The 25,118-nt window shown below is 43.7% G+C and overlaps 1 protein-coding gene across 3 annotated transcripts in view; it reads left to right on the top strand.

Moving 5' to 3' along the window:
- The first annotated feature begins 8,649 nt into the window (after positions 1-8,649).
- Positions 8,650-25,118, top strand: part of PELI2 (pellino E3 ubiquitin protein ligase family member 2) — a 78,655-nt gene continuing 62,186 nt past the window's right edge. For 2 of the 3 annotated variants that reach the window (XM_037395030.1, XM_037395032.1), the window contains exon 1: positions 8,650-8,843. In XM_037395030.1, coding sequence (XP_037250927.1) covers positions 8,767-8,843 — 77 coding nt within the window. In that variant the 5' untranslated portion in view covers positions 8,650-8,766. The remainder of the gene's footprint in view (positions 8,844-25,118) is intronic. The other variant, XM_037395031.1, reaches the window with a different exon arrangement.

Below are 25,118 nucleotides of genomic sequence, written 5' to 3'. Positions count from 1 at the left end.
CCTGTGCGTCTCAAATGTAAAGATTTATAAGCATGGGCTTGGGGCTCCCAGGTGGTGGGTTTGCAGGTCTCCAAGGTTTTGGCTGCTGCAGATGGGACAAGCAGAGGGTTTAGCTGTGTAGGGCCTCGCTAATGAGTTGCAAGTTGGGCTAGTTCTTAAAGGAGGAGGCTTCCTATGGCTCTGTGCCCATCTGCTCCCAAAAATCAGGCTAACAAAACACTACATAACTCCCCGCTCTCACATTGGGCTGTCACGGCCTGTCCTTCCTCGTAAAGATCTCAGCGTGTTCCTACCATTGGCTTCATCACGTGCCTTGAAATCAGTGCGTTTAACAGCCCACAGAGAAGAAAATGCAATGTGTGTCTTTTTCTCAGAGCAGGTTTGGGATGTTTGTCGTATAATCAGCTTGGCAGGGGATGTAAATGTGGCCGCAGGGCCACCTTGCATTGCTTTCACCCTTTGGAGCACCAGAGTTACAAGACCCTATCCTTTACCTATTAAGTCAATGAGATTTCACCACCAGCTGTACGGCTCCTTACTATCCAGATGTGGATTTATAAGGTTGCTTTTGCTTTCCTGGATGCTTTGATTTGACTAAAACTTCTGAATCGAGGAGTCCTTCATTCTAGAAGGCAGATGGCGATTTTTATTAGCAAAAGGTTTCCCATTCTTTCTATTCCTTCAATAACGTATTTTCTGTTGCTGTAGTTGGATGTATGCTATATACATGATTGCTAACACTTAGCAATGAATTCATGTTGGTTTTCTTTCAGCTCAAAGGCTTTTTTCATTCATCTTCTGTTTCTTAATGGCAACAGCAGGTATGTGTGTGATCTTTTTGTACCAAAGACTGTCTCACAATCTTTTCATAGCTTCTTCTAGTGTTTCCATACAAAATCTTCCCTAATTTAACATGACTAGTAAATCTCAGCAACACATAACTGTGCTTTTTCCCTGTCCGAAAGACGAGGAGCTCTCAACCTCTTTCAAGATAACTAGGCTCCTTGTTAAGGAAAGACATTATCTGATGAGGTGCAAGGCATCTTCATCTCCTGACAATTCCAGCAAAAGCCCATAGCAGTTGGGGACCTACCAGAATTGCATTTCACAGCCATTAACTTATTGCTGCGAAATATAGTTTCAGCTTTCCATCTGCTAAAGAGCCCATAATAATGACAACCTGACCAGCATCTCAGCCCATCCTGACGTTAGCAAGCCTTTCAGCTTACAAAGCTAACGACTTACTAATTACCCACACCGATCAGGTGTAGGAGGAGTGACCATCTATAACCATTCATACAGCAAAAGCTCCCATGACCAGGAGGAAGGCAGTGCTCAGGGTTTCAGGAGCATGTCTACTTAATAGAATGTCGCAGGATGTTGTTCCTTTTGCTACATCTTTCTGACATCTGCGCCTGGCTGGTGGTCTTTTTTTTTTTTTTTTAATGGGGTGTTTGTTGTTTAGGGTTTTTTCTTCCCCCCCCCCCCCCGCTTAGATTTCAAGGTTTCAGGGGCAACAACAGCCTTTTTTTTTTTTTTTTCTGAGTTTATCCATCGGCTAGCTGAAGGCATCCTGGAAGCCTGCCAGGAGCACCTGGCAATGCACTTAGTAAATTATAGTAATGAAAAGAATGTCAAATGCTAGGAGGTAGTTAAAAGGCTTTACTGATGTATATACTTTGAAGGCCAAATGCTACTTTTACCATATTCAGATATGACCTGGCACCTCTTTACCCTAACAAGATGCAGAGGAGCAAACTGATTAATTGCTAGGTCTGACTGCTGGTGAAGTCTGAACTCCCAAGTAGTTATTAACCGCAGATCTTACAGTCCTTAGAAAAATGGTGGGTTTGTCCTCTTCTAGAATCATATGCATGTATCAGTGCTGTAAAGATTGCAAAAGGCAGTGCTGAGGAGATTGGGGAGACAAGCCGATGGGCCCCCGCTGGCTCGGTGCTTTTGGCTGCAGAGCTGAATCCTGCTTGGGAACAGCACGGGCTGGATCACACAGGAGATGGGGAGGGTGTTTCTGTAACCCGCTGGCTGAATGGGAGCCCGGGGACCATCTCCTGTTTCTAACATGCAATAATTTCTAAAAAGCATTTCATTCTCTGTAGTGGAAATATGTGAAAATTATGTTTGATTTTAAGTGACTTTGTGGGTGTTCATGCTTTGCTGGTGTGTGAAATACGTTGGTGCCTACAAGTTGAGGAAAGTTCTGGGTCTGAGGTTCACGGTGCTGACACAGTAGAGCTCCCATCATCCCGGCACTCCTCGAGCATCCCCTGAAAAGCAGATTCTTTGGTTAATAAAAAATGGTGGTGTAATACCAGCAGCTAGATGAGGCTTTCAGCACATGCAGGGATCAGTGCAATTAGCTGACAAGCCGTCCCAACAGGAGCCTTTCATACACAAGCTGGTGTAAGGTAAACCAGAGCCAGGCCGAGACCGTGCAGCCAAGCTTTACCAGAGCTTCAGCACTTGAAAAGCAAGGCTCTGCTCCTACCTGATGTCCTGCAGTGATTTGGGTGTTTCCATTGTGTTCGATGGGAGAAGTCTGGTTGATTTATGGGCTGGCTGAGTACCTCTTTGTGGATGGGGACCCAGCCATCTGCTCTCGAAGCTGCTCTCCTGGGGGATGGGGAACATCATTGCCAGGGATTTTTCCCATAGTAGGATAATGTGGTCCGAGTCCAGGGAACCAGCCTCCCCAATTTTGCCTGCTGGGATGAAGGTCAGAGTAGCAGAATTTCCCCTAAATTAGATATAAGTACATTATAGGGAAACTGTCCCCATCCTCTACCTCCTACTACTGTGTTAGTGCTAACTTTCAAATGGGGGCAAAATTTAAAAGGAAAAAGGCGCAACATCTTGGAGAGAGAAAGTCCATCCCCAGATGAGCAACTGAGGCAGGAGAGAGCATCCTGCAAAGAGGGATGTGGGGATTTGAGAGGGGACTTGGCTCTGGGCTGCAGATCCCCGGTAGGGGTTGGAGCTGCAGATGGATCCAGATCCTCCAGGGGAAGTGGCAAGAAAGGCAATGCTGAGATTCGGGTTGTCAGTGCTTCTGATTTTGGCAGACACATACAAAAGATGTTTATTCCCCCGTAGCTATGACGAGCCCTTCAGGAAAGATGTTGCGAATAAAGTGCACAGTGCTGGTGCTCCAGGGAAGATGCGTGAACTATGGGGCACAGGGCACAGCACTGGCTCTGCCCCATAGGGAAAGGGATACAGACCATCCACCCAGAATAACCCATGTCACTGGAAAAGACATAAAGAAGCTTTGTGGCAGATTCTGCATTTTAGACTTAGGTTCATCTCTGAGCTGATCTTCCAAGAGGAGGACCTATAGTGACTGTAAAACCTCAGGATGTCTTTCTTGAATGATAATGGCTCAATTAGAGCCAGTCATTAGACCGCTATGGCTAAGGTCATCTTCTCTTATGTACTTGGACGTTTTCTTGCTGGGTCCTTCTACGACTCTTTGCGGTCAGCTTAAAATTTTTGTCTTCTCAGCAAACTTTTCCATTAGAAGTCAGCTGCCTGGCCAGGGCCCCACAATACCACAAAATCCCAGCAACAGCCTCTCCCCACTGTGAAAATGAGAACCTGTTTCTATCCTTTGGTTCCTCTTGTAATCAGCTGCTAATCCATGGAGACCTTTCTGTATCTCATGCTACTTTTATTGCTTTGACAGCCTTTACGATGGCAAAGCGTTCATGAAGCCTAGGTGTGTGATACACATTTGGTCACCTTCTCCATCATGTTCATTGCTTCAAAGGATGTGAATGTGTTATAACTTTGATGTCTTTCTGCAAAAGCCCCCCACTGCCCTTTCCATGGTGTATCACATCTGCCAAATGCATCCCTACATATCCCTATTTACCTACACTTGATTGTATTTTCTGGTCATTTGCCTAGCGCAGGTCAGACCAATTGGACCACAGCTCTTTAACTTGCCTCTTCAGAAACCAGTGTCAAGTTTGCTATTTCTTATCTGCTGTGGACAAATACTGTTAATTATTCATGTAATTATATCTGAATCTCTTTACAAGTCTTGGGCCAGTGACATGTCACCCTGGCAATTTGCTCCTCTCTCAATTGACCCATTTATTCCAAAATCTGTGTTGGTGACACTTGTATTTTAGATGCTTGTCAAACCCATTCCAGATGAAGAGACTTTAGCTGTGGAGTCTCCAGCCCCGTCTCCCAGCGCAGACACCTGGGGGGCTCATTTACCCAACCCTCTAGGGTTTTATTTCACCCAAGACTTCTTTCACACTTCCACTGCTTGTTGGCTTCAGTGAGTCCCTGGTAGGCTTTCTGTCTCTGCTATGTTTTTACCTGCATTTTTATGCCTCAGGCAAATTGTTCTGCAGTTTCTTTCTCACTTGCCTTATTGTGGTTTTAAATGTAGCTTTTTGATGGCTATCTTTCTTGTTCCTAATAGCCCTCCTCACTCTGTTACTTGTATTGTCTGCTTTTAAAAAATCCACTAGCGTCTTATGAAGTAGTGTTACATGTTAAGCTGGAGCCTGTAACCTATCTTTAAGCTGCTGCCATGATACTTAAAAGTATTTTATCCTTTTAGCTCTTCCATTTATTTTTTAATTTAATTCACCTTTCTAAGTTTTAGGTGTTACTGTGAATCAAGAACATTACATGGCATGGTGGAAAATTAAGACAATAGCAGGTTCGAAGCACATAGCTTCCCAAATGTTGTAGAGAAAAGCAAATCTATCAAGTTAGGCACTGAACCCCTGAAAAGTAGGACTGAAAGGGTCCCCAAAATATGCTAAACTCAGTACTGCGCCATTATGAGCATTCACATAATATTTTTTCTGTAGTATATTTATCAAGCCTGATGTTAAAACCTCTACAGCTCTTACTTCTGCTGTTTCCACTTGCTGGCTGCTCGAGAGACTCTGTTACCTGTGAGCCTGGAACTTTCCAGCTTGAGAGGTTTGCAACCACCCAGGCGACACCTGGATAATCCTTACCTTGGAGCTGGAGTTTTTCTCCTTTCCTGGGGTTTATTCCCCACCCTGGAGCACCAAAGCTAGGCTGCTGCTACCCCGGAGATCAACTTTCCCAGCCCCAACCATCTGCACTAATGGCTGGACATAAACCTGATCCTGCTCCTGGAAACCTTTTTATTAACAGCAATAGTATAGAGCTGGGAATGAAAAGATTTATCCCTATATATGTGCCCATCCCATGTACCATGAGTTTCATGTGTAGTGTAAGCCACAGGTAAGATACAAGAGCTATGTATGTCTTTCAATACTTTCTCTATATTTTTAGCCTGGTCCCTTAGCCCCGATTCATAAAAGCGCTGAAGTACTTACTCAGAGTCCAGCACATCTGTAAGTACTTTGCTGAATTAGAGCCTTATTAATCTTCCTGCATTTAAAATAACTTTTTATTACATTTTAAAAATAAATGGGCATGTACTATTTCTTCATGTTTGGGATTTTTTCGAACATTGATTTTAATGCTCTTCTGGCTTGGCTGGATATCCCTCCAGCCAGCCAAGCAGCTGCTCGTGCTAAACCTGGGAGCAAATTGCCTCTTGCAGTGCTGGTGTCGCTGGGAAAGAGCTCCAAATTATCTGTGATTCTCATTTCCAGGGGGTAAAGAACCAAACCTCCCTTCACCACCCTGAAGAGCCATGCTGAGCCATCCCAGATCCAAGACCATGAGGCATTTTGAGTTGAAAAATAGCGGAATGCAGCCGTGGCTACGTTTGTCAATTTTTTCAATGGATTTGGGGAAAAATGCCAGGTTGCAAAAGGAATTTTTGGAGCTGGAGGAAATAGTGGTGCTGGGATTTGGGGCTGCGATCTGTGTGGGATGGGGAGCAGGGTGACATACAGCAAAGCTGCTCCCTCCTCCTCCTGCCTCCACTTCAGTAGACAGAAATTAAAAAATTAAAAAGTGAAAGCAGGTTTCCAGTGCTGGGAGCAATAGGACCTTAGAAATGGCAATGAGAAAACCTATGATTTGGGAAGAAAAGACCCAGAAGCCCTTCAAACACCTTGTGGGGCTGTGGCTGAGCTTCCCTCTTCACTTGCCAGCCCAAAATACCCTGTAGGGAGATGCAGAATGAAGAGATTGTGCATGTACAAATGAAGCACATTTCCAAGGAAAAAAATAATGCGTCAACCCAAGTGGCAGAGGTTATCTTGCTGTCTCCCAGCACAGGTATGTGGCGGGTGGGTGCCTCCCCACCCCAGCACAGCTCATTTGCCTCCTACAAATGCATCAGGTGCAAATATTCCCCCCTGAAACGCGCCAAGCTCTTTGTTCCAGGCCTGCACGTTTATTTTTCAGCAATGCAAACCAGTGCATTTTCTGTATTTAAGATTTTTTTTCAGCAATACAAACTAATGCATTTTCTGTAGTTAAAAATTTCAGTATTTCTGTATTTAAACACAGCAAATGTGCTGGTTTGCATGCTGAAAATAAATGCTCAGGCTTGGCAAAGGGTGCAGAACCTTGCAGTTATGAACCTCATGCACAACTTTTTCCTGTTCTCCAAAAGACATAGCGTTGAAAAATGAGAAAGTGGGAAAAAGGGGCAAAATCAGATCTTCAGGGTCCTTCCTCATCCCTCCATCCCCACATGGGGCTGGAGGAGCAGCAGAAGATGCTGTAAATCCAGCCACATTAACAGGAGGTTTTGCTTATGGGAAGCCCAGCTGAGCAGAGTGGTTTGGGAGCACTTTTTGGAAGAGTATTGCAGTTTGTTTATGCCGTGCAAAAGCCAATCTACTGCGAAGGTCTTGCTTTCAGGGGGAGAAATGGGAGAAGTTGAAGAGGATGCAGCCAGGAGGTTTGTTTTTTCACACTGTTTTTGGGGCCGTATTTGTTTTCTTTGACAGTGACTTACAGCCCGGCTTTCTTTTCTATTTTGTTAGGGCAATAAAGAAGATAAATCTGTAATAATTCAGCTCTCTGTCTTTAATAAAATCTTGTCTTCTTCACACAGCCCCTGGGAAGATCTCCTTTTTGCAGCCCTATGAGATTGGCTGGGTTTTTCCATTTCACCTCTTCACCAGAAACGACAGAAAAATAACATTACCGGGAAAATTAATAGCTAAATACAATTTCAGGCAGAGGGAAAGCTTTCGGCAGAAGAAGAACTCGATCCTGAGCCTGAACGTGCCGGCCCGGGGGAAGCTTTTTGCTGAAGGCCAGGAGCAGCGTGGCAGCCACTGCAATTACTTTTGTCTTCGTTAACGGGCTCCCAGGCTGGAGACTTCAAAGAGCAGCTAATGAGAATTTCCATCCTCAACGTGAATCGATGTCGAGCTAATCTTTGTTAGGTTTTTCTGCTTACGTTGGGTGCTGAGGAGAAAGGGAATTAAGCTCTGAGCAAAGGGCATGGTGGGGAGGTGCTGGGGCAGTGGTGGGCTGGGGCGGGGGGAAAGTCTTTGGTAGTCACTGCAGAAAGTTTGGTGTTTGGGGCTTTAGCCTATGCTAAACCTATGCCTTTTTAGCCCTGTTTTGGATTGCACAAGGTCTTGGTGGATACGCATGTGTCCCAGACGCCTGCCTGCCCACCAGTTTTTTGACAGAATGACTTACAATGTGGGGATTTTTTGTTTGGAAAAGAAGGTTTTTAAGGAATAAAGGCAGCCCGGCCCAGCTTTGAAGCAGATCGGAGATGCTGGGGATGGTGGTCGTGCCTGGAGAGATAAGTCAGAGCATTGACAAGCGCTGGGTTTGCAAAGCTCTGCCTGAAGAGCAAAGGCTGGTGGGGGTGGGGGTGTTCCTGCACCCTCAGAAGACACCAAAGAAAAGAGGCTGGATGGTGGGCTCGTAGCTCCTTCCTCACCGAGGGACGAGAGCTGGGAGAGCAGCCATTCCTCAGCCACAAGCGCAGAAGCTGATGGCGGCCCCATGGCTGGACATCGACGTGCTGGAGATGGTGGGGAAGGTGCAGGAGGCGGGTGGTGGGTCTGGAGCCCTGTTCCTGCTGGGGCAGGAGCTGACTTAGGAGCTGCCGCGGGGGGACACCCGGAGTACCACAGCTATCCAGAGCCACAGGGAGGTGATCTCACAGGGAAGTGGCCTCCTGGGCAGGAGGTGGCCTGAAGCCCCTGGAGATGACCCAGAACCGTGAGGTGATCTGGAACCCCTGCTCTAGACAGGCAGTGACCCAGACGCCCAGGTGATCTAGAACCTCAGGCCTCCAGGCAGGTGTGGGTCTAAAGAGAGGCGAGCTAGAGCCCCACACAGCGATCCAGTCCCCTAGGTGATCTGGAATCCAGGACACCCCCACGCGGTCAGGTAATCTAGAACCTCCCCCTATCCCGCGGTCAGGCAGCGGCCTGGAGCCCCCGCCGCTGCGCCCGCCCCCCCCCGCTCCCCCCGCCGCTGCGCCCGCCGGAGCGCGGCCCCTTTAAGAGCAGCCCCGTCCCCTTTACTCTATGTTTACATAACACAGCTAGGCCGTACCACTTGCCGGCGGTGGGGGGGGGGGGGAGGGTGAGAAGAAGGGGGCGGAGCGCCGGCGCACCCCCTCCAAAGGCGGTGAATGGGAGCGGGAGGGTGGGTAGGAAGGCGCCGCTTTGCTCCTCCCACCCCCTGCCGCGGCGGGTTGGTACGTCCCCCTCGGCACTCCTCCCCCCGCCCCCCCGGTGTAGTGGCCGTTGTCGGGCGGCCGCCGGCTCAGTGCGGGTCGCAGCGCGGAGCGCGCTCGGCACTCGCCCCCGCGGCGGGTGGGACTGCAGCGGCGGGAGACCTAGCGGCGGCCCCATGTTTTCCCCCAGCCAGGAGGAGCACTGCGCGCCTAACAAGGAGCCCGTCAAGTACGGGGAGCTGGTGGTGCTGGGGTGAGCGCTGTGGAGGGGCGCCGGAGGGGAGCGCGGCAGCAGCGGGGCCCGTCCTGGGGCGGGGGGAAGCGGCGGGGGGGGCCCGTCCCCTCAGCGCCGGCCGCGGCTCCCCGCTGAGGTAACGCTCGGAGGGGCGAGACCCCCGGAGGGGGGCGGGGGGCGCCGCTTCCCGCCTTTCCCCGGGCCGAGCGCACGGGGCGGCCTTAGTGTCGCGTCGCCCCCCACCCCGCGACCGGGGGGCGGCCGCCCGCCGCCGCCGCCAGCAGCTCTGCCCTGCGGTACGAGTGCGGCTCGGCCCCGCCGCCACGGCTCCGGGGGCAGAGGGAGGGCCGGCGGCGGGCTGTCGGGCACCGGGACCGCGGGGACGGCGCGGCGCGCTGGGAAGAAACTTTGTGCGGGAGTGGGGAGGGGCGCGAGCTGCCGGGCGAGGCCGCGGGGGAGCCCCGGCCCCCCAACACACCTCCCTCCGCGGCGGTGCCGCTCGCAGGTGCCGGGAGCCGCCGTCCCTGGGCGCAGCCGCTCGCTGAGCTCTCCCTGGCGGCTTCTCCCCTCGCTGCGAGAGCCGGCGTCCTCCTGGCAGACTGCAGGGGAGATGACTTTGGGGGGGGGGGGGCGGGGGGAGGAGGGTGAAGCACTTGTATTCAGATTCGTAGTGGAAATATTTATTTTCTCAGCTTGATACGGATCTTAAAGTAATCCGCTTGGTATTATGTTCTTGCCCTGCTGTTAAAGCTCGAAGCCTTTCTGCTGAGCACCGTCGAAGCAGATGAGGGAGAGGCGTTGAAGCCGTGCTTGCTGAGAGCCCTTGTGAACCTTGGAAGAGATGCTTAATTTTGATAGTTTAGTATGTAGAAACATATGGTTAATGGAATAATTTTTAGTAACAAATACAATAGGAAGGTTTTGAGCCAGCTGTGAAGCGGAACAGTTACAGCCTTGGTGCGTTATTCAGCCTCCCCCAGAATCTGTTACATATTTGCTGCAAGGTCGTAGACAACCTTACTCTGGTTTTTTAGGGATTTTATTTTTGTTCTGGTGAAGTAATTTCGTAGGGCATGTGTTTACCTCTGCAGAATAACTGTTTTAATCTCTGGGAGTAGATAAAAAGAGCAGTCAACACTGGGTACTCGTGTGTCCAGTGGTGTATCTTTTTTCCTTAAGGGATGCTAAATATTTTTTATCATAAGTTTAGGTCAAGATACAGTTACTGTGGAATAAAATACAGCTATTGCCATGAAGGTGGCATAGCTGGCATTTGAAAGATTTGAATTTAAGTGGACTAACTTGATTTGGGAGAAATATCCATATCAAACTAGATTTAATAAAGAAATGTTCTTACTGTTTCAGTTGTGGAAATGGAGGGTAACCTCAGCTGTGCCACACTGTCTCTGGCAATAAAGTCATAGTATGATGTTGAATCTTTAATTAAATTAGAGAGCATAAATTGATGTTGTGCTGCAGAGGCTTTTTGCGCACAGCTGGAAGCATTTTCCTTTCTGTTGCTTCACTATTTTTAGCAGCAGTTGAAAGTACAGAAGTATGAAATGTTTTGGCTCTGATCTTAACCTAGCAAAGTCTGGTGTGCTTTCCCTTTAATATGGAAATGCATTGATCTCAGCTTATCGGTTCTGCCAGAGGTCTTGATCTTCACTGCTGTGTGTTGAAACATGCCAATAAAACTTAAGTAAACTTTACATGACTGAGTTTATTTTTTATTTGAGTATCAGCTGTTCCCTTAAACTACTAAAGTTGTATCTTCTGGGTGCTACATGTACTAAAAAAGCAAACAAACCCTCTTGCCCTTGTAGTACAGCTATGAACAAGTCTGCAAGCGGGCAGCTGAATCTCTGGTCAGGATGTCTCTCTAAGCTGCACTGGAACAATAGGGCATGTCACAGTTTACCAACACAACGTGCTGGGTAGATGTAATGTAGAAATAGGTAGATATGATGGAAGCAGTCCAGGAAATGTCATGACTTCAGTAGCTACACTTTCCATTTTTGGACTGAAGGTTGGGGTTTTAAGATCCATTTGACACTTTAGGAGTTGATCACTGCATTTTCTATCAGAGATATGTTAAATGTTTTATGTAGTGCCATAAATAATACAAACATCTCTCTCTTTGATGACTCAACATTTGTGACTAGGAACTCTTGGAACAGCTTAAGCATCTGTTCGGTATTCTAAAAAAAAATTCTTAATACCTCTTTTGTATTAAAATCTTGTAATCTGGAGTTCCATTTAAATTAGACAATGTAAATCTGCTCTTCTCTCCATAGTGACACAGACCTGTGGATCAGCAGAAGTGTAGTGTCACAGCTCTTGTTACAACTGCCTGATTAAAATTGATAGTGACCTCATGGCTAGATAATTTTTTTAAAAAAGTTGTCTTGAGACACTGCATGGTTTAGAAAAAAAACCACATTGATTGTGATGTTGATGAACAACTTCTGTCTTGAGCTGTGAGACTTTAAATTAGGTGGTGAAAAGAATGATAAACAAAGGGATTGGCATACCTGGCAAACTGCTGAGAGTCCTGTTTTTGAGATGACAAAACGTTATCTTTTGCGCTTATTCTGCCTTAAAGTAGGGTTGAAGGTGTTCTACCACACTAGAACATGTTCCTGTGTTGTCCTGCAGTAGTTGTGACTGCTTGTCTGCGCATGAATGTGATCAGAGGGTAAAGCCTAAGGCAATTGAAGTCAGTCATTGCAGCAAATTTATTTCTAATAACCTTCTCCCAGTAGTGTGTTACGTATTTTCTGTCAGTGGTATGGCAGTGTGTGTTTGGTTAAGTTTTTGTCAAGGTTTACATAATCAATATTGTTGTGAATAAAAACAGTTTATGTAAATCAAGCCAGCCAGGTCAAGATGGCTGGTAAAGAAGAGATCATCTGCTTGATTGTGAATCTGCTTGCGTACATCTGCTCCTAGCATCATCTGTTCACAAAAGGCTATGGATTTCTTTGGTGAAGCAGAAACATTCATATTCTAATTTTTTTTTGAGGCGAAACAAAAAGGTTTTTTTGAAGTCCCGTCAAAGTAATGGCCCATTATGTATTTCTTGGAAAGTGGGGCTGGAGGGAGTTTTCAAGGAGATACAGAATACAGTATGAGTACCTGAATAGGGTGTCATGGTATTAGTACGTTGTTTGTCAGTAATCTTTGCTTGACTTGTCTGGTATCTGGTTAGCATCTTGAGGTCTATGTCCTGTCCCCCTCCTCCCAGTACCCCCTTTTCCCCCAGCTTTGAAGTGTGCTCTGAAGAATTCATTCTGGTGTAATGGTATTCAGGCCAGCGTGGCTTTATTTTGGGTGCTTGGTCCCTGGCTGCATGGGGCAGCCTTCACTGAAGGCTGGTGCTGTTAAATCTTTCTTCCAACCTAAATGATTCTACAAAGAGACCTTCAAGATCATCAAGTCCAACCCATGTTATACCATGGAATTGTACATTAATGGAAGCTTCTCTTATGTCTTGATTTATATGTAGTTCAAGCCTGCAGTAATCATCAATACATAAATGTGGCTTTTGGGAGAAAACAAATCCAGTTAGATGTGTTCATATGGAACACCATAAAATGACACTGGGTTTTTTCAACATTTAAATATGTTATGTAATTTAAAGTAAACTCTTGGTTGGGGGCAGAAATTAACATCCTTTGGGACTGTATGGTATCAACGGGCAGCTTTAACTTCACGGAAAAGTCTCTTGATTAAAATTGTGTAAGTTGAAGCACAAATACCGAAGTAGCATTACATTTTAGTCAATGGCTGAGTTTTATAGGAGGGAGAGGATTTTGTACCTGGCATTAAACACTTTCAGTGTGATGTATGGCAACCGATTCTGGGGAGTTTCAGATGGGGTTTTCAATAGGTATGTGCATGTGTCATATTTCTTACTAACCAAAGAGTTCCGTTAGCTACTTGTTAGCAAGGAGGTGCAGCCTGGTGCATCCTCAGCTGGGAAAGACTTGTGTTACAGACTTAATGGGTTCTGCAAAATCTATTTTTTTTTTTTTCCCAATCTAGACAAAACTCTTAAGGGCTATTGCTCAGTGTTGTTATAGTGGTCACTATGAAATCGCTCTCAACATTTTATGTATAAGTTTTCCCTAGTTAACAATTAAAATAAATGAATTGGTTAACTTCAAGTTAACTACAGTGCCCAAAGGAGCCACTATACGTTGTTACGTAAGCTTTGTTTAATGTGGACTATTGGGCATCCTTGAATAAACAGGCTGGCTGTAGGTCTGCTTAAATTTAACTTTTTTTAAAAAATAGAATAAATTTCTCATCGATGTTTACAGTGTGATAAATTCTATGGTAATTTTGGGCAAGTTGTTGTGATGGATCGATTTGTACTTGGATCAAATTTAGATTTGGAACATGTCTTTTTGTGTTAATCTGAAAGGACCTCCATATATACTCCTGTTTCTCATACAGGCTTTTAGTGACTGATGAAAGTTGCTCCTTAACCACTACATCCTTGACAAGCTAAAGAAAGTTCCTGAAGTGTTTCCTACTTTTAAGCACCCTTCTGGTTTTTAACTCCACCTGTTTGGCTTTTCACGGAACTCTTTTGTTAATCTCTTGCTGTGCAGTCCAGGAAGAAGCTGATGCAGTTTTCCAGTGGTGTTGACGAATGCATGCACAATATGGTATCTCTGCTTGCCTCTGGTAGCTGTTTGCTGCTGTTTATGGACTGAAGGCAGAGGGAGGCTCATCCTGGCTATGGCATTAAACTGGGGACTTAACGCTGAACTTACATGGATTTGCTGTTTGATATCAAGCTGAAGCTTTGTTTCATGATTCTGTAATTTTTTGCACTATATGGTTTAGATAAATTGGTGAAACTGCTTAGGTGACTTGTGTTCTACTTTTGAGCCTTATTTAGGCTTCATTTAAAGGAGTGTTCATAGCAAATAATGGTAGCCACCCGTTAAATATGTTCAAGGTCATGATTCTGAGAGAGAATAATTTGCTTCAACAGTCATAGCTGGAAGGCTGCTGTTCTGGAGAAACTGATTTATTTTTTTATTTGATTTGGACAGTGGCTTCTTGGAGACCTTTATGTTTTGTGTTTAGTTTATGATGGATCTTACATGCTGCATATTAAGAATGTGATCAGTGCCAGTTGAGAGCTTGCAACTAGATTAATCATACACCAGAAGTATTGTGTCTCAATAGAACATTAACTGCAATGGAGGAAAAAAAGTAGTAGAAAGGATTGTATTTGAGGAAAGATTCGTGGATTTTTCAGTGGAAGCCTGTGTATAACTGGATAGAGCAAAGGTTTTGCTCTGCTTAAGCTAACAGAGAAAACATACTAGAGTCTCTTCTCTGTGACTATCCTATTCCTTGGAGTACTTCTGACTTTCTCAGAGTGCAGGTTTGTATCCAGCTGTAGGCTTTATTCACAGCATCTCGATACTGATGTAAAATCAGAGAGCAGAAACTTCAAACTCTAGAAGCTAAAATTTGTATTTGTTGAAGCAAATTAGACCATCAAACATCTGTGTGTTTAATGGTTGTTATAAAAAGGAAACTGAGTGCATTCTGGAAGTTAAACTGTAATCCCCTTGGCATGTACAGGCAGTAGGTCACACATGTCAAAGTGGAAGACTTATTATTTTTTTTTCCCTTAAAAGATGGAAATAAGTGTTTACTCTGAGTAAACAAGTCTGACAGACGTAAGACTTCGTTGTCTTTCACTGGTGCACTTCTCATGTAGAACCAAATAGCTGCTTCTTTCCCATTGCTCCTTTCCTGTCTTGGCAGAATCAGGGATGCAATAGTTTTCCATTTTCAGCTGAAATTTATAAATGAGTAGATACCATGAAAGTCCACTTGGTTCTACTTTAAAATATGTGTGCAAACTTAGAAATTACTTTCTAGGCTATTAAGATTTGTTTTTTGTTGCTGAAAGCAGCATCTTGCTTAAGCTATTTCATGCTCCATCTTAACAGCAGGCTGTTTTTCAACCGTGATTACAAGGTTGCTTGAGAACAGATTTTTTCCTAAGAAGCCAGGAACTTTTTATTATCCAGTTCAAACTAAATTATGGCTGTTTTGTATTCATTTATTATGGAGCTAATGCTACTCTCTAAATTGCTCAGTCCTTATTCCTCAGTAGTGGTAGCACGTATGAACTTGATACTTTGGGAAGATGCAAACCTTCTTTTCCTATACTCTAAGCTAATGAGAAGCTGTGTGAGTGTAGTATGGCACTCAGCCTGAGCCATTGTGCCTTGCTGGTGGTAGGGTTTATTAGTTCAGCGTGCTGGCAAAGAAGTTTTACAACTGTTGGCAAAATACTATAGATGTGTCTGTAGGCAACACCTGTTCAGGTAGGCTGAACCAGCCTTTATCTTGTGGTGTTTTTCTTGTTGGTATTGTCTGCAACATGCTTTGGTTCTGAATTTGCCTTTAGTATCTGTGACTAGTATGGGTATGAAACTTTCCAAGGATGTCTCCTCTAGCATGTTGTATAGTTGCAGTCTTAGTGCACAAAAAGGCATGTTTCATGATGTCATCTAGAGTTGTTATTCTGCACTGTCATACTTGTGGCTTATTTATCCTGTGGTCTGCAAGGCAAGTGAAGTAGAGGAGGATTTGGTCTGAGCTCCCAGCTTGAAGCAGAAACTCTAGTTGGTTTCTTTGGATACTTTGTGCTGTCAAATCCTGTTCCGCTTGCACCGTTTGATACCCTAAATCTCATTTGTGTTGAGGATGCTTTTCCTTTTATCAACAAATATCCTTATGTTTATTCTTACTCTGTCCCAAGGTCACCACTGAAAAGCTTGCATGTGACTTGTCACAAGCTGAAACGTTGAGGTACAGGAATGGGTTTGCTGGCATAGAGAACATGCCTGCTTCCAGACTTGCAAGGCAAAGCTTCTCATTTCGTTTGTTTCATAAATACATCACTAAATGGTGTCCTTGCATTCTTCACTTTTGTAACCTGCATATGCTAATACCATGTTGAAGGGTCCCACTTTCCTTTTAGATGACTTGTTTCCCTCTTGACAAGATGCAGTTCAGAATTTTATGCCTCCCTTACCTTTCCCTTGTTCTTTTGATGTCTACTGATGTAGCTTTATGCAAGTTAGTACAGAATCTTGAGATCAGAGCATTGTTTGTGTACTTTGGGGGACCAATTTGTAACTTCTCTGGCAAACTGTAAGTAACATCTGGGATTAGACTGTTTTAGTCCTGTTACTCAGTGGCCTAGAGTAGGTCTCGGTCCTCATAGTAAGCAAATAGTACAGGCAAGACAGCAGGGGCTTCCAATGCAGCAGGTTAGTGTGCTCTGAAGGCTGGAGAGTAGCTGGAGCAGTGCTGTCCCAGCTCTTCATCTGTGGTGCACCATTGTGCATCCTCTCTGGATGACCAGGTGTGCCTCTTCTGTGGCAGCTTCTACATTTAACTTTGTAATATGAGGTGCTGTGCAAGTAGTCTCTCGCTGGGTCTCTGTGTATTGTGGATGCCTGTATAATGGGTGCACTTCTGGCTATACGATTTAAGACAAAGATTGGGGGAGGGAAAGAGTAGCAGGCAGTAAGCTGTTTGTGGGGTTTTCTTAGCATCTGAGTAGGCAGCATGGTGCTGGGAGTTCAGTAGTAAAGGCAACCAGTCTTTGGGTTTGACTGACTGCCCTTCCCACGAACGTCACTTCTCGGGTAGAGTTAATAGAGCTTAAGATACAAGAAGCCAGTCCTTGCAGGAAATCTTCGCACAGCAAAGCTTCAACAATTTCAATATAAACATGCACTCTGTGAAAACTTTTTACTGAGGTGCTGTGTGGCAGGAGGATGTGGTGGTTTAGTATGATTGAGTTATAAATGATACGTGATCAAGGTGACACTGGACTTGCATTGTCTAGATGTAGCTTTCTTTTGTTCTGATTAGTATAACTCCTGTTCCGAAGAATAGCAGGCATCAGCTGTTTTGCAGTGAAGTTTTGTTCAACTCTTCCAAGGCCAGGATATGAAGTCCTGTGAGGTCAGTCAGAAGTGTGCGTGCAGCTTCATGGTAGCAGCAGTTATTAGCTCATGGTGAAGAGAGTAATTCAGCTAAAAGCTTTTCTCTATGTCACAACAGACATGTCATATAGATGAAAGAAATTATGAACAGCAGTTGTGAAAATGGGTACAGACATAATCTACAATGCTGAAGAGCTTGTTGTATTAAAAGCTAAGTGGTTTTAAGAAGAACTCAATTTGATTAGGCATGATATGAAGGTGCCAATTGCTGAAGGACCTATTAGGCATGCTTCTGTCAATAGCAATTTATTTCCTTTGTAGGGAGGGAAAGTAAGCAAGCTCTGTTTTCTGCTTTGGGAAGTGATTTACTTTAGGTAAACTTGACAATATCATCTTCTGTACTTGAGTTAGGCATGATGCATATCCTGACCTCACTGTAGGTAAAACTAGTGTGCTTCACTGGGGATGAACTAGATATGGGACTGTTCCTAATCTATTCCGAAGCCTGGAAAGCTTGCTATGCTAGGGAATGGTGTGAAGGCCACACGTGCCCTTATGAAGTGTTTGGCAATAAAGACCTAATGTTTAGCTGTCATATTGCTTATGCTAACTACGATATAGCTACATTACAGTGTAGCAACTACTTGTATTAGATGAAAACAGCGAGTTGCACTGTGAGACAAATACTAACGTGAAATGTCAGTTACTACACTGCCTCCCCAAAGGAATGGGGACAGGCAAGAAAATTTCTATAGAGCTGGCACATAGTAAGTTAAAAAGGAGAAGGTCAGGAAGCATTATGGTCTTCTTGAGTATTGCAATGTTAACTGATCCCCATTGTTGTAAACTTTTCCTTTTTCCTCTTTACATTCAAGGAATTGAGGACAAGGGAGAGATGTTGGCATAATCTTTCTCTCTAACTGATAAAGGCTTTTGGAAGGCAATCTTCATATTCAACTGTAGTGATGCATTTAGTAGGCTTTTAAATTACTCTTTGCCCTCAAATGTTTTTGCTGTCTTTATTTCTGAATCCAGTAAGCTCAAACTGTCATGAAACAGTTTTATTCTTCAAACTGCAAACAGATAGGCTTCAGATCTGAGGTGTATCCTCTTAAGGCATGTGAGTGTCATGGATGAAGACAAAGTGGTACTGAGTGTGAAGACAATTAATTACTGTATGAAAGTAAACTGAACAAATTGAAGCATATAAAAGCTTAACTCTCCTCTTGTGTATTGCATATAAACTGGAGACCAAATGTGCAAACTGTCTCGCACGTGCCTTTAGGAAGACTGAAAAAAACTGTTTAGTCTAGACACAGAAGTTAATGGGCTGAAACTTAGATATAAGCACAGCTGTATTTCTTCGTGTGTAACAGGGTGGCTTTATATATTTTGGTTGTTGAGGTCTGATTTAGTAATGGTGGAGTAGTAATGGCCTTTGAAACAGGAGTAGTGTGTGTATGTCCTTCTTTCACAGGAAACACTGAGCTGCTGAAAGATAGGAAGAGCTGCACGGTTCCTGCTTCCCTGCACATCCTGTGACAAGGTCTCGGTCTCACAGATGGCTGTGTTCTGTGGAATGCTGACTAATAAACCAAAACGTTGCTGTACTTCCAGTTTGCCTTCCTCCTATTCCATGCTTGACCTCTGAGAGCAGACAGCTGTGAAGTTCAGTGCTTAGACTCAAAAATCATTTTGGTATTGGAGAGGTATCTTTCAGACCAGATAGGCATCATTACCATGTAGTTGTCCTAATCTTTCTGTTAACAGATGTGTAAAGCCTGCATTGAATTACTTTCTGAATCTTAAAATTTTCTGGAATAGTTTCCCAGTGCATCAGGGAGTGAGTTTTGAATTCGTGTGTGTGGGTGGCCATTTGTCGTAAGCTGTGGGCAGAGGTCCTATTCAAGAGCTGTGTGTGTGATGGGAAGAAGTTAGTGTCTTGCTGCAGGTCCCTACTCCCTCTGGCAGAATAGCAGTGGAGATAAGATTTCTTTGGAAGACTGTTCCCTAATCTGATTCTGCCAGAAGACTTAATTAAATGGGCTCTTAGTACCTCTGGGTTTTTCCAAAAAACTAGCAGCAAGTTAGGCAAATGGAAAAAAAATGGTCTTAGGGCAGGTCTGTCAGGAGGCAAGCTTTAGTTGACATGAGCAGCCGAGTAACCTCTTCCATCAGAGCTAAATCTGGAGAAGGAAGTTTGGCAATAGCCAAATGGATCAGTCTTGCATTGTTTTTTACTCCTCTTTTGTCTTTAACTGGTGTTTACTGGACTAATGAAAAGTCTGAAACATGAGAGACTCCTTTAAACACCACTGGCATGCCAGTTGCCCTTGGGATGGTACTGGTGGTCCTAGAGGTTACAGGAACTGTCTCTGTGGGCAGGGTCTGTGGAAGCTGCAATGCTTTAGTCTTACTGACTGCACTGAGATTTTTTTTCCTTAGATAAGATGTCTTGCTGAAGGTGCAAGGGTAGAGAGTCTGCAAGCTACTCATTTATTTTTAGGGATGTGCACTGCAATGTTTTTCACAATGGCAAAAGCATTTTTTAAATAACCCTTTTTGGTTGTGACCCTCTGCATCCATTTACAGACTTTGACGGAGTTTTCCCAAAAGCTCTAAATATGTCCCTCCTTTTCCCTTTGAAAGATAAATAAGCCTTTTCTTCTGTTCTGTCCCCTGTCCTGTCCCCACCCCCACCCCCACCCCCCCCCCCCTGTATTTTCACAGTCTGCTTGCTTAAGGGCAAAAGAGCTTTAACTTCTGACTTTTGTTTTGTGCCTTACTTCCAATGTTTGAGCACAAAATACTACTGTTATGTTGCTGGCTCAGCTGTGCCTTATCTCTATGGTTGCACAATCACACTTCCAGCTGCAGTACTTGCAATAAAACTAGATATATAGCACTCAAGTTTTGTTTCCAACATGCAAAGGCTAGTATAATATAGCAAATACCTTTCCATGTAAGGATGCAGAAAGAATACAAAATATAAAGTACAATTCCCTCTGTAAGCAAACCTAGGGTCTAAGTCAAGCTCAGTGTACTCTCCTAGTTTATCATGTGCAATGTGACTTCCAACTGAATTCAGGAATGGGCCTCTGATCATATATTACTAGTTTGCACCTTAAACACCTTGGAGGAGACCGGTTTATATTAAAGCTTTACCTACTGCAAAACTCTCAGCGTAGAGAGAGCAATTGTAAAATAATACTTTGTTAAAGGGTAAGCAGATCTTTCTGTGGCAAAAGTGATTTACTCTTTCTCCTCTGGGCATTTTGTAGCCAGTGCAGGCAGGAAGGAAGGAACTGGATTTGGGGTTGGCTGCATTCCAGTTGCAGACTCTATTCAGACCCAAAGCAGGAGTATGGGCTGATTTGTAAGTTTTGGGCAGAGATGGCAGTTGAGAAAAAACAGCTGTCTCAGTTTTGTGAACTGATGAAATTTGTTAAGACTGTCAGGTGGTAAAAGTGTGATATTTTGTGCTATGTAGAGTTAGAGAAGTGCATTAAAGATGAGTTTGTCATGCATAAGTCTAGAGCAAAATGCTTAGTTGAATTAAACTGAAAGAAACATTTGTGGATAATTGGTGCCCTTTAATGTACAGAAAATAAGTGTATTAATTTGTGAAGACAACTTGTTCATTAAAACCAGATGTGTGAAGTGATCTCTCCCACCTGCGCCATTTTCTTGTGCATGAGCTAAGTGAAGCTGATGTGAGTCTTGTTTATTCGGTGAAGGTAACTTCCCACCTATATTCATTACTAAGTCTAAAGATTGGTCTGGCTAGGGTTATTCTAAACTTTTAATTTTCTTCCTCCTTCCGCTCCTAGGTTTTACATGTGTTGTTGCCCATTTTTGAAGGAAGAGGAGCTTTATTTGATGTACAGACCTATGCAGAGTGTGACAGCTGTTGTCAAAATACAGAAGGTGGTATAGCAAACAGAATTTGACAGGACCTTTTAGCTTCCTATTATTTGTTGCTGGTTTTATCTTTCTTTGCTTTCGAAGAACAAAAGTCTGGGTAATGACTGTTCAGATGTGTAGTTTGTCTTGGCATAAAACCTGTTTCAAACCAGTCATGGTAACTCCTTGTAACCTCTAGAACTGCTTGTATTTAAGTGATGTGGGATAAACTGTTTAAAGATCTGATGCCTCTTTGAAGCTGTAAAGGGCAGACATTGGGTAGGGGCAGATGTCTGAGGTAGTTACTGCTCCTGGCTGTCTAGGCAACCTTCTTGCAGGAGGACACTGCATCCTCAATTCTGTTGGCACTGTTGGGTCCCTATTCCAGTAATTTTCCATCTGCCTCTGATGAATATGCTGTGATTTCCTGAAAGATGTAGTGACAGGTGAGGTTGTAGTCTGTAACTAGCAATGAAGTATGTCACTGATTTTTATTCCAAAGCCTCCCAATGCTGTTTGAGCTCTATTGAGAAGAGCCTGTAAGATGAATGAGCCCCACACACCCCCGCCTTGTTAGACATCAGGGAATTCATGTGACTACAATTCTCACCTCTGAAGAAAACCTTCAATTGGAGCTGTCACCTCAGTAGACAAAGAAGGAATCCAACTGCAAGACATACCCAGGGGAAATCATGCTTTGGTTCTCTGACTTATGAAACTCCTTGGGTTTCGGTTGTTTTCTATGTCACTGCTATTGCTTCACCTCTACTGCCTGCAGTAATGGTGGGATGTTGCCTTGGAATGGGAATGGACACATGTTCTGGCACTGCAGGTAACAATGGGAAGGGGTTTGGCTGTAGAAGTGTTGTAATCCCTAGGGCAGCCTGGGCCACACCGTAAGGTCTGTCATAGGTGTGTTTGAAGAAAACTTCAGTATAGTAAATGTTCGTTGTGTTGTGTATACAAGTCAGGACAGTGCCTTGGGATCAAAAATTTTCTGGTTGTTTATTGGGGTACTAGAAGAGCCTTAAGTAAGTGTACTTCATGAGGAACTCAGTATAGAACATAGGTCTTGTGGTGGTACGTACTTCTGCTTTGTATTAGTTCATCTCTGATTCTTCAGTAGAAAAAGGTGTCCCTGAAGAATAACCCCAACTGTCTGCTTTTCTTGGACAACGAGCTTTTTGGAGGCAGTTTGAACACAGCCTGAAACTTTTGTTTGGGGAATTGCAAATAATGTCCTGTGTAGTTCAGCAGCCTCACACTTTTGCCTCTCATGTACAAGCTCAGTTCAGAACTAAGATGACTATTCTGTGTTACTTCATATAAATGTTAAATTTTCTGGATGTGAAAAGCTTCCCTTTCCACATGGTTGTAAAATAGCCTAGTAGAGGATTTTTGTCCTTGGCCAAAACTCTGAAAGGAGAAGTTTGGGATTTGTCCAGATGTGAATGCCTCTCTAGTGGACTTCAGGCTCGTTCCGTTATAATGGGCAGTTCCATAAGATTTACTTTGGAGTTTTACAGGCAAAGATACTGAAACAGGCTGATGGGGGATGAGTGTTTCTGTACATTGATCTTATCCTCTGTTGGAGGTAGAGCAATGGCATCTCTTGCCTGAAAGATTTCTACATAGTAGAAGCAAATGCTATAGCTCTTTCTTCTGTTTTTAATAGGGCTGTAAGATGAAAGTAAAACAGTTGTGGGAGACTTACAGATATAGGTATAATGCCAGAGTATTGGCAGAGTAGTGAGGGAATGTGGTCTTTATTTTCTAAAATGCATATGCAGTATCTTTAGCTGAGTGAGGGAAGAGAGGTAAGAACTTGGGTATCTGCAAAACCCTCATAAAAATAAGTTAATGTCTGTACTTGCATATCCTCCTGCACTGGCAATGGAGTAGGATGCAGAATTCCTTGGCATTGTACTGCTCCCCTATTCAGTTAAAAACAGTGTATCATGGCGAAGATGCCCTTATAGAAAGTGATGTCAGGTATAAAAACTTGAGGGCAAAAGAGAATCTCTTCAGGCAGCCAGCTGTAACCAATTATTTGATTTCTGTGTCTCTGAACTAGTTTTCTCGGACGTGCTTTGCTGGGGAATCCACTTCCAATTTCACTCTTGGGCTCATGAGCTTTATTTCTACAGCTGAATTTCCATTTGGCTTGCAAGTGCTACTTCTGAGTCCTGTAATACTGTTTGGAATTATAGCCTGTACTTTTGGAAACATTGATTTGAACAGATCCTCTGTTTTCTTGGTCTGGTTTGCTCCATAGGGGATCCTTTAAAATCAAAGAAATCTAGATAAATAGAGAAACATATAGGATGGCTTGTTTTTTGAAAGTTGGTGAACAAAAATAGTAATAGTATACTGACTGTCTTTGTGGGTTTTGGCTAAGAAAAAAGAGTTGGATTTTCAAAGGAAAAAATTTGAGGGATAACTGCATGTGGTTTTAAACTTGTTTTCTCTTCTACAAACCATTGTGCCACTTGTGTGCATTACTTAATATCTGTTGGAATGTATAAATGCAAAATCTATGAAACTTTAATTTGTAGAGTATTTAATCAGAAGTAGGCAGGCTGCATTAGCGCTGCAAATAAGCAAAGTGAAATTTTTTGTCGTTTAAGAAACTTAGCCACTGTAAGAGCCTTCCGCGTGGCTTTAGGGTTTCAGTGGCTACGTCTGTATATAAACAGTCTTGCATAGTTATTTTGCATAAAACCATGTCTTTCTGCATCAGTGAAAGTAATGTGCCTTCCCATCTAGAGACAGCAGTAGTGCAAAAGCTCTTGTTCCAGCAGTTGCTGCAAGAAGCTGCCTATTAGATTCTTCTAGAGATCAGAATTTCTGAGAATTCAGACATGAAAAGCATTAGGAATGCACCACTTCTGTGACTGATTCATTCTTAGTAGGTGCATGCAGATACCTTATAATTCTTGAATATTTGTGTTGGTGTTCTGAGACGTGTGAAGTGTCAATGTTTATTTGATGTAATGTTTTGGGAAGCCCTCTTAAGGGAAGAAAAATCTCAAAATTCTGTGGGTAGAAGTGTGAAACTGAAACGTTTTTTCATAAAGCTATATACATTAGAATTGGTTTTGCTGATCAGTAAACATTTCATAACCTTGCAAGTTCTTTTGCTGGCTAGAGGTGTCTGATTAACTTTGTTACAGATTGTGATAAAAGCAAACACCCAAGGTTGCTGTGAATTAGTGAGTTGTCAGTGTGGTTTAAGTCTGAAGAAGATATATTGAAGTCTAGTTCTCTGCATTGCTGCACTGTTAATTTCTGGTTTATTAAGACCTTTTTTTTTAAAAAAAAAAAAACGACCAACCAACAACAACAAACCCACAGCTTCAGCTGTGCTGTGATACTTGTGTACTTAAACACCCTGATCTGGTAGGTTTCAGGTAGCTCTTTAAAACTGGGTGTGAAGAATAACTTAGCCTGTATGGGTTTTTGGGGCACATAACATGCTTGTTACCAAAGAACAGGTACTGCTTAGCTTCCTTGCTAGCTGTTCTAGGTGTTATGCTGTGTTGCTTCATGGTGCTCTCCAGACTTCCAGGGCTGTGCAGTTCTTCCAGGCTTGTCTGTGTGTCCTTTATGTCCCACTGGTTTTATTTCTATATCTACCTCAGAATGCTCATTCTTTTTTATATTGTTTGGAGAGTAAGAATTAAAAACAGGAACGCTTTTAAGGAACCCAAGCTGAATACTACATGCTAAACGTAACCACAGAATTATGCTCAGCTAGATTGGTGTATCTGCTAGGTTGTAGTGCAGCTGCCCTCTAAAATAACCTCCATCTGGAAACTTCAACCTCTAGAACTTGCTGGGCAGCAGAAGGTAGAAAGGTAATTCTTTGGGTTTTCTCTTCACTTACCTGCTCTAAATCTGCTTGGAGCAGGCTGTGTGGTTGATTGTCTTGCCTTGGACTGCTTGCGCTGCTGTAGCCGTTGGTGATGATGCAGCAGCACCAGTGATATTAAGGAAGCTGCTGCATTCAGAAAGCCAGTAATGCTTGCAAGTGCTATGAAGAAGGAAAGCCAATTCTTTATTTTCTGCTTCCAAGGCAAACATTTGGGATTCTGTTAAGCAGTTGGGATTGAACAGGGTGTTTGTAAGGGCATCTGGGTAACTAAAAGGAATGTTAAAATTGCTAGGATTTGACACGTTGCAGGTCAGATACAGTAGCTGAGTGCTTCGCTTTCTATTCAGTACACTGCCTGTGAGATCACCTATATTCACAAAATGGATGCAAATTTTCTCTCTTCTGTGCTAAATGATACAGGAGCTAACCTAAGAAGAATCTTGTCATGCCTGAGGGTTTGAAAAAGCTATAAGTAACAGACATCCTGGAACTTCCTGTATGTGGAATCACAAAAAT

Source organism: Falco rusticolus, chromosome 7 (genome assembly GCF_015220075.1).
Source record: "Falco rusticolus isolate bFalRus1 chromosome 7, bFalRus1.pri, whole genome shotgun sequence".
Taxonomy (NCBI): Eukaryota; Metazoa; Chordata; class Aves; order Falconiformes; family Falconidae; genus Falco; species Falco rusticolus.
This window is presented reverse-complemented; position numbering and strand designations above follow the sequence as displayed.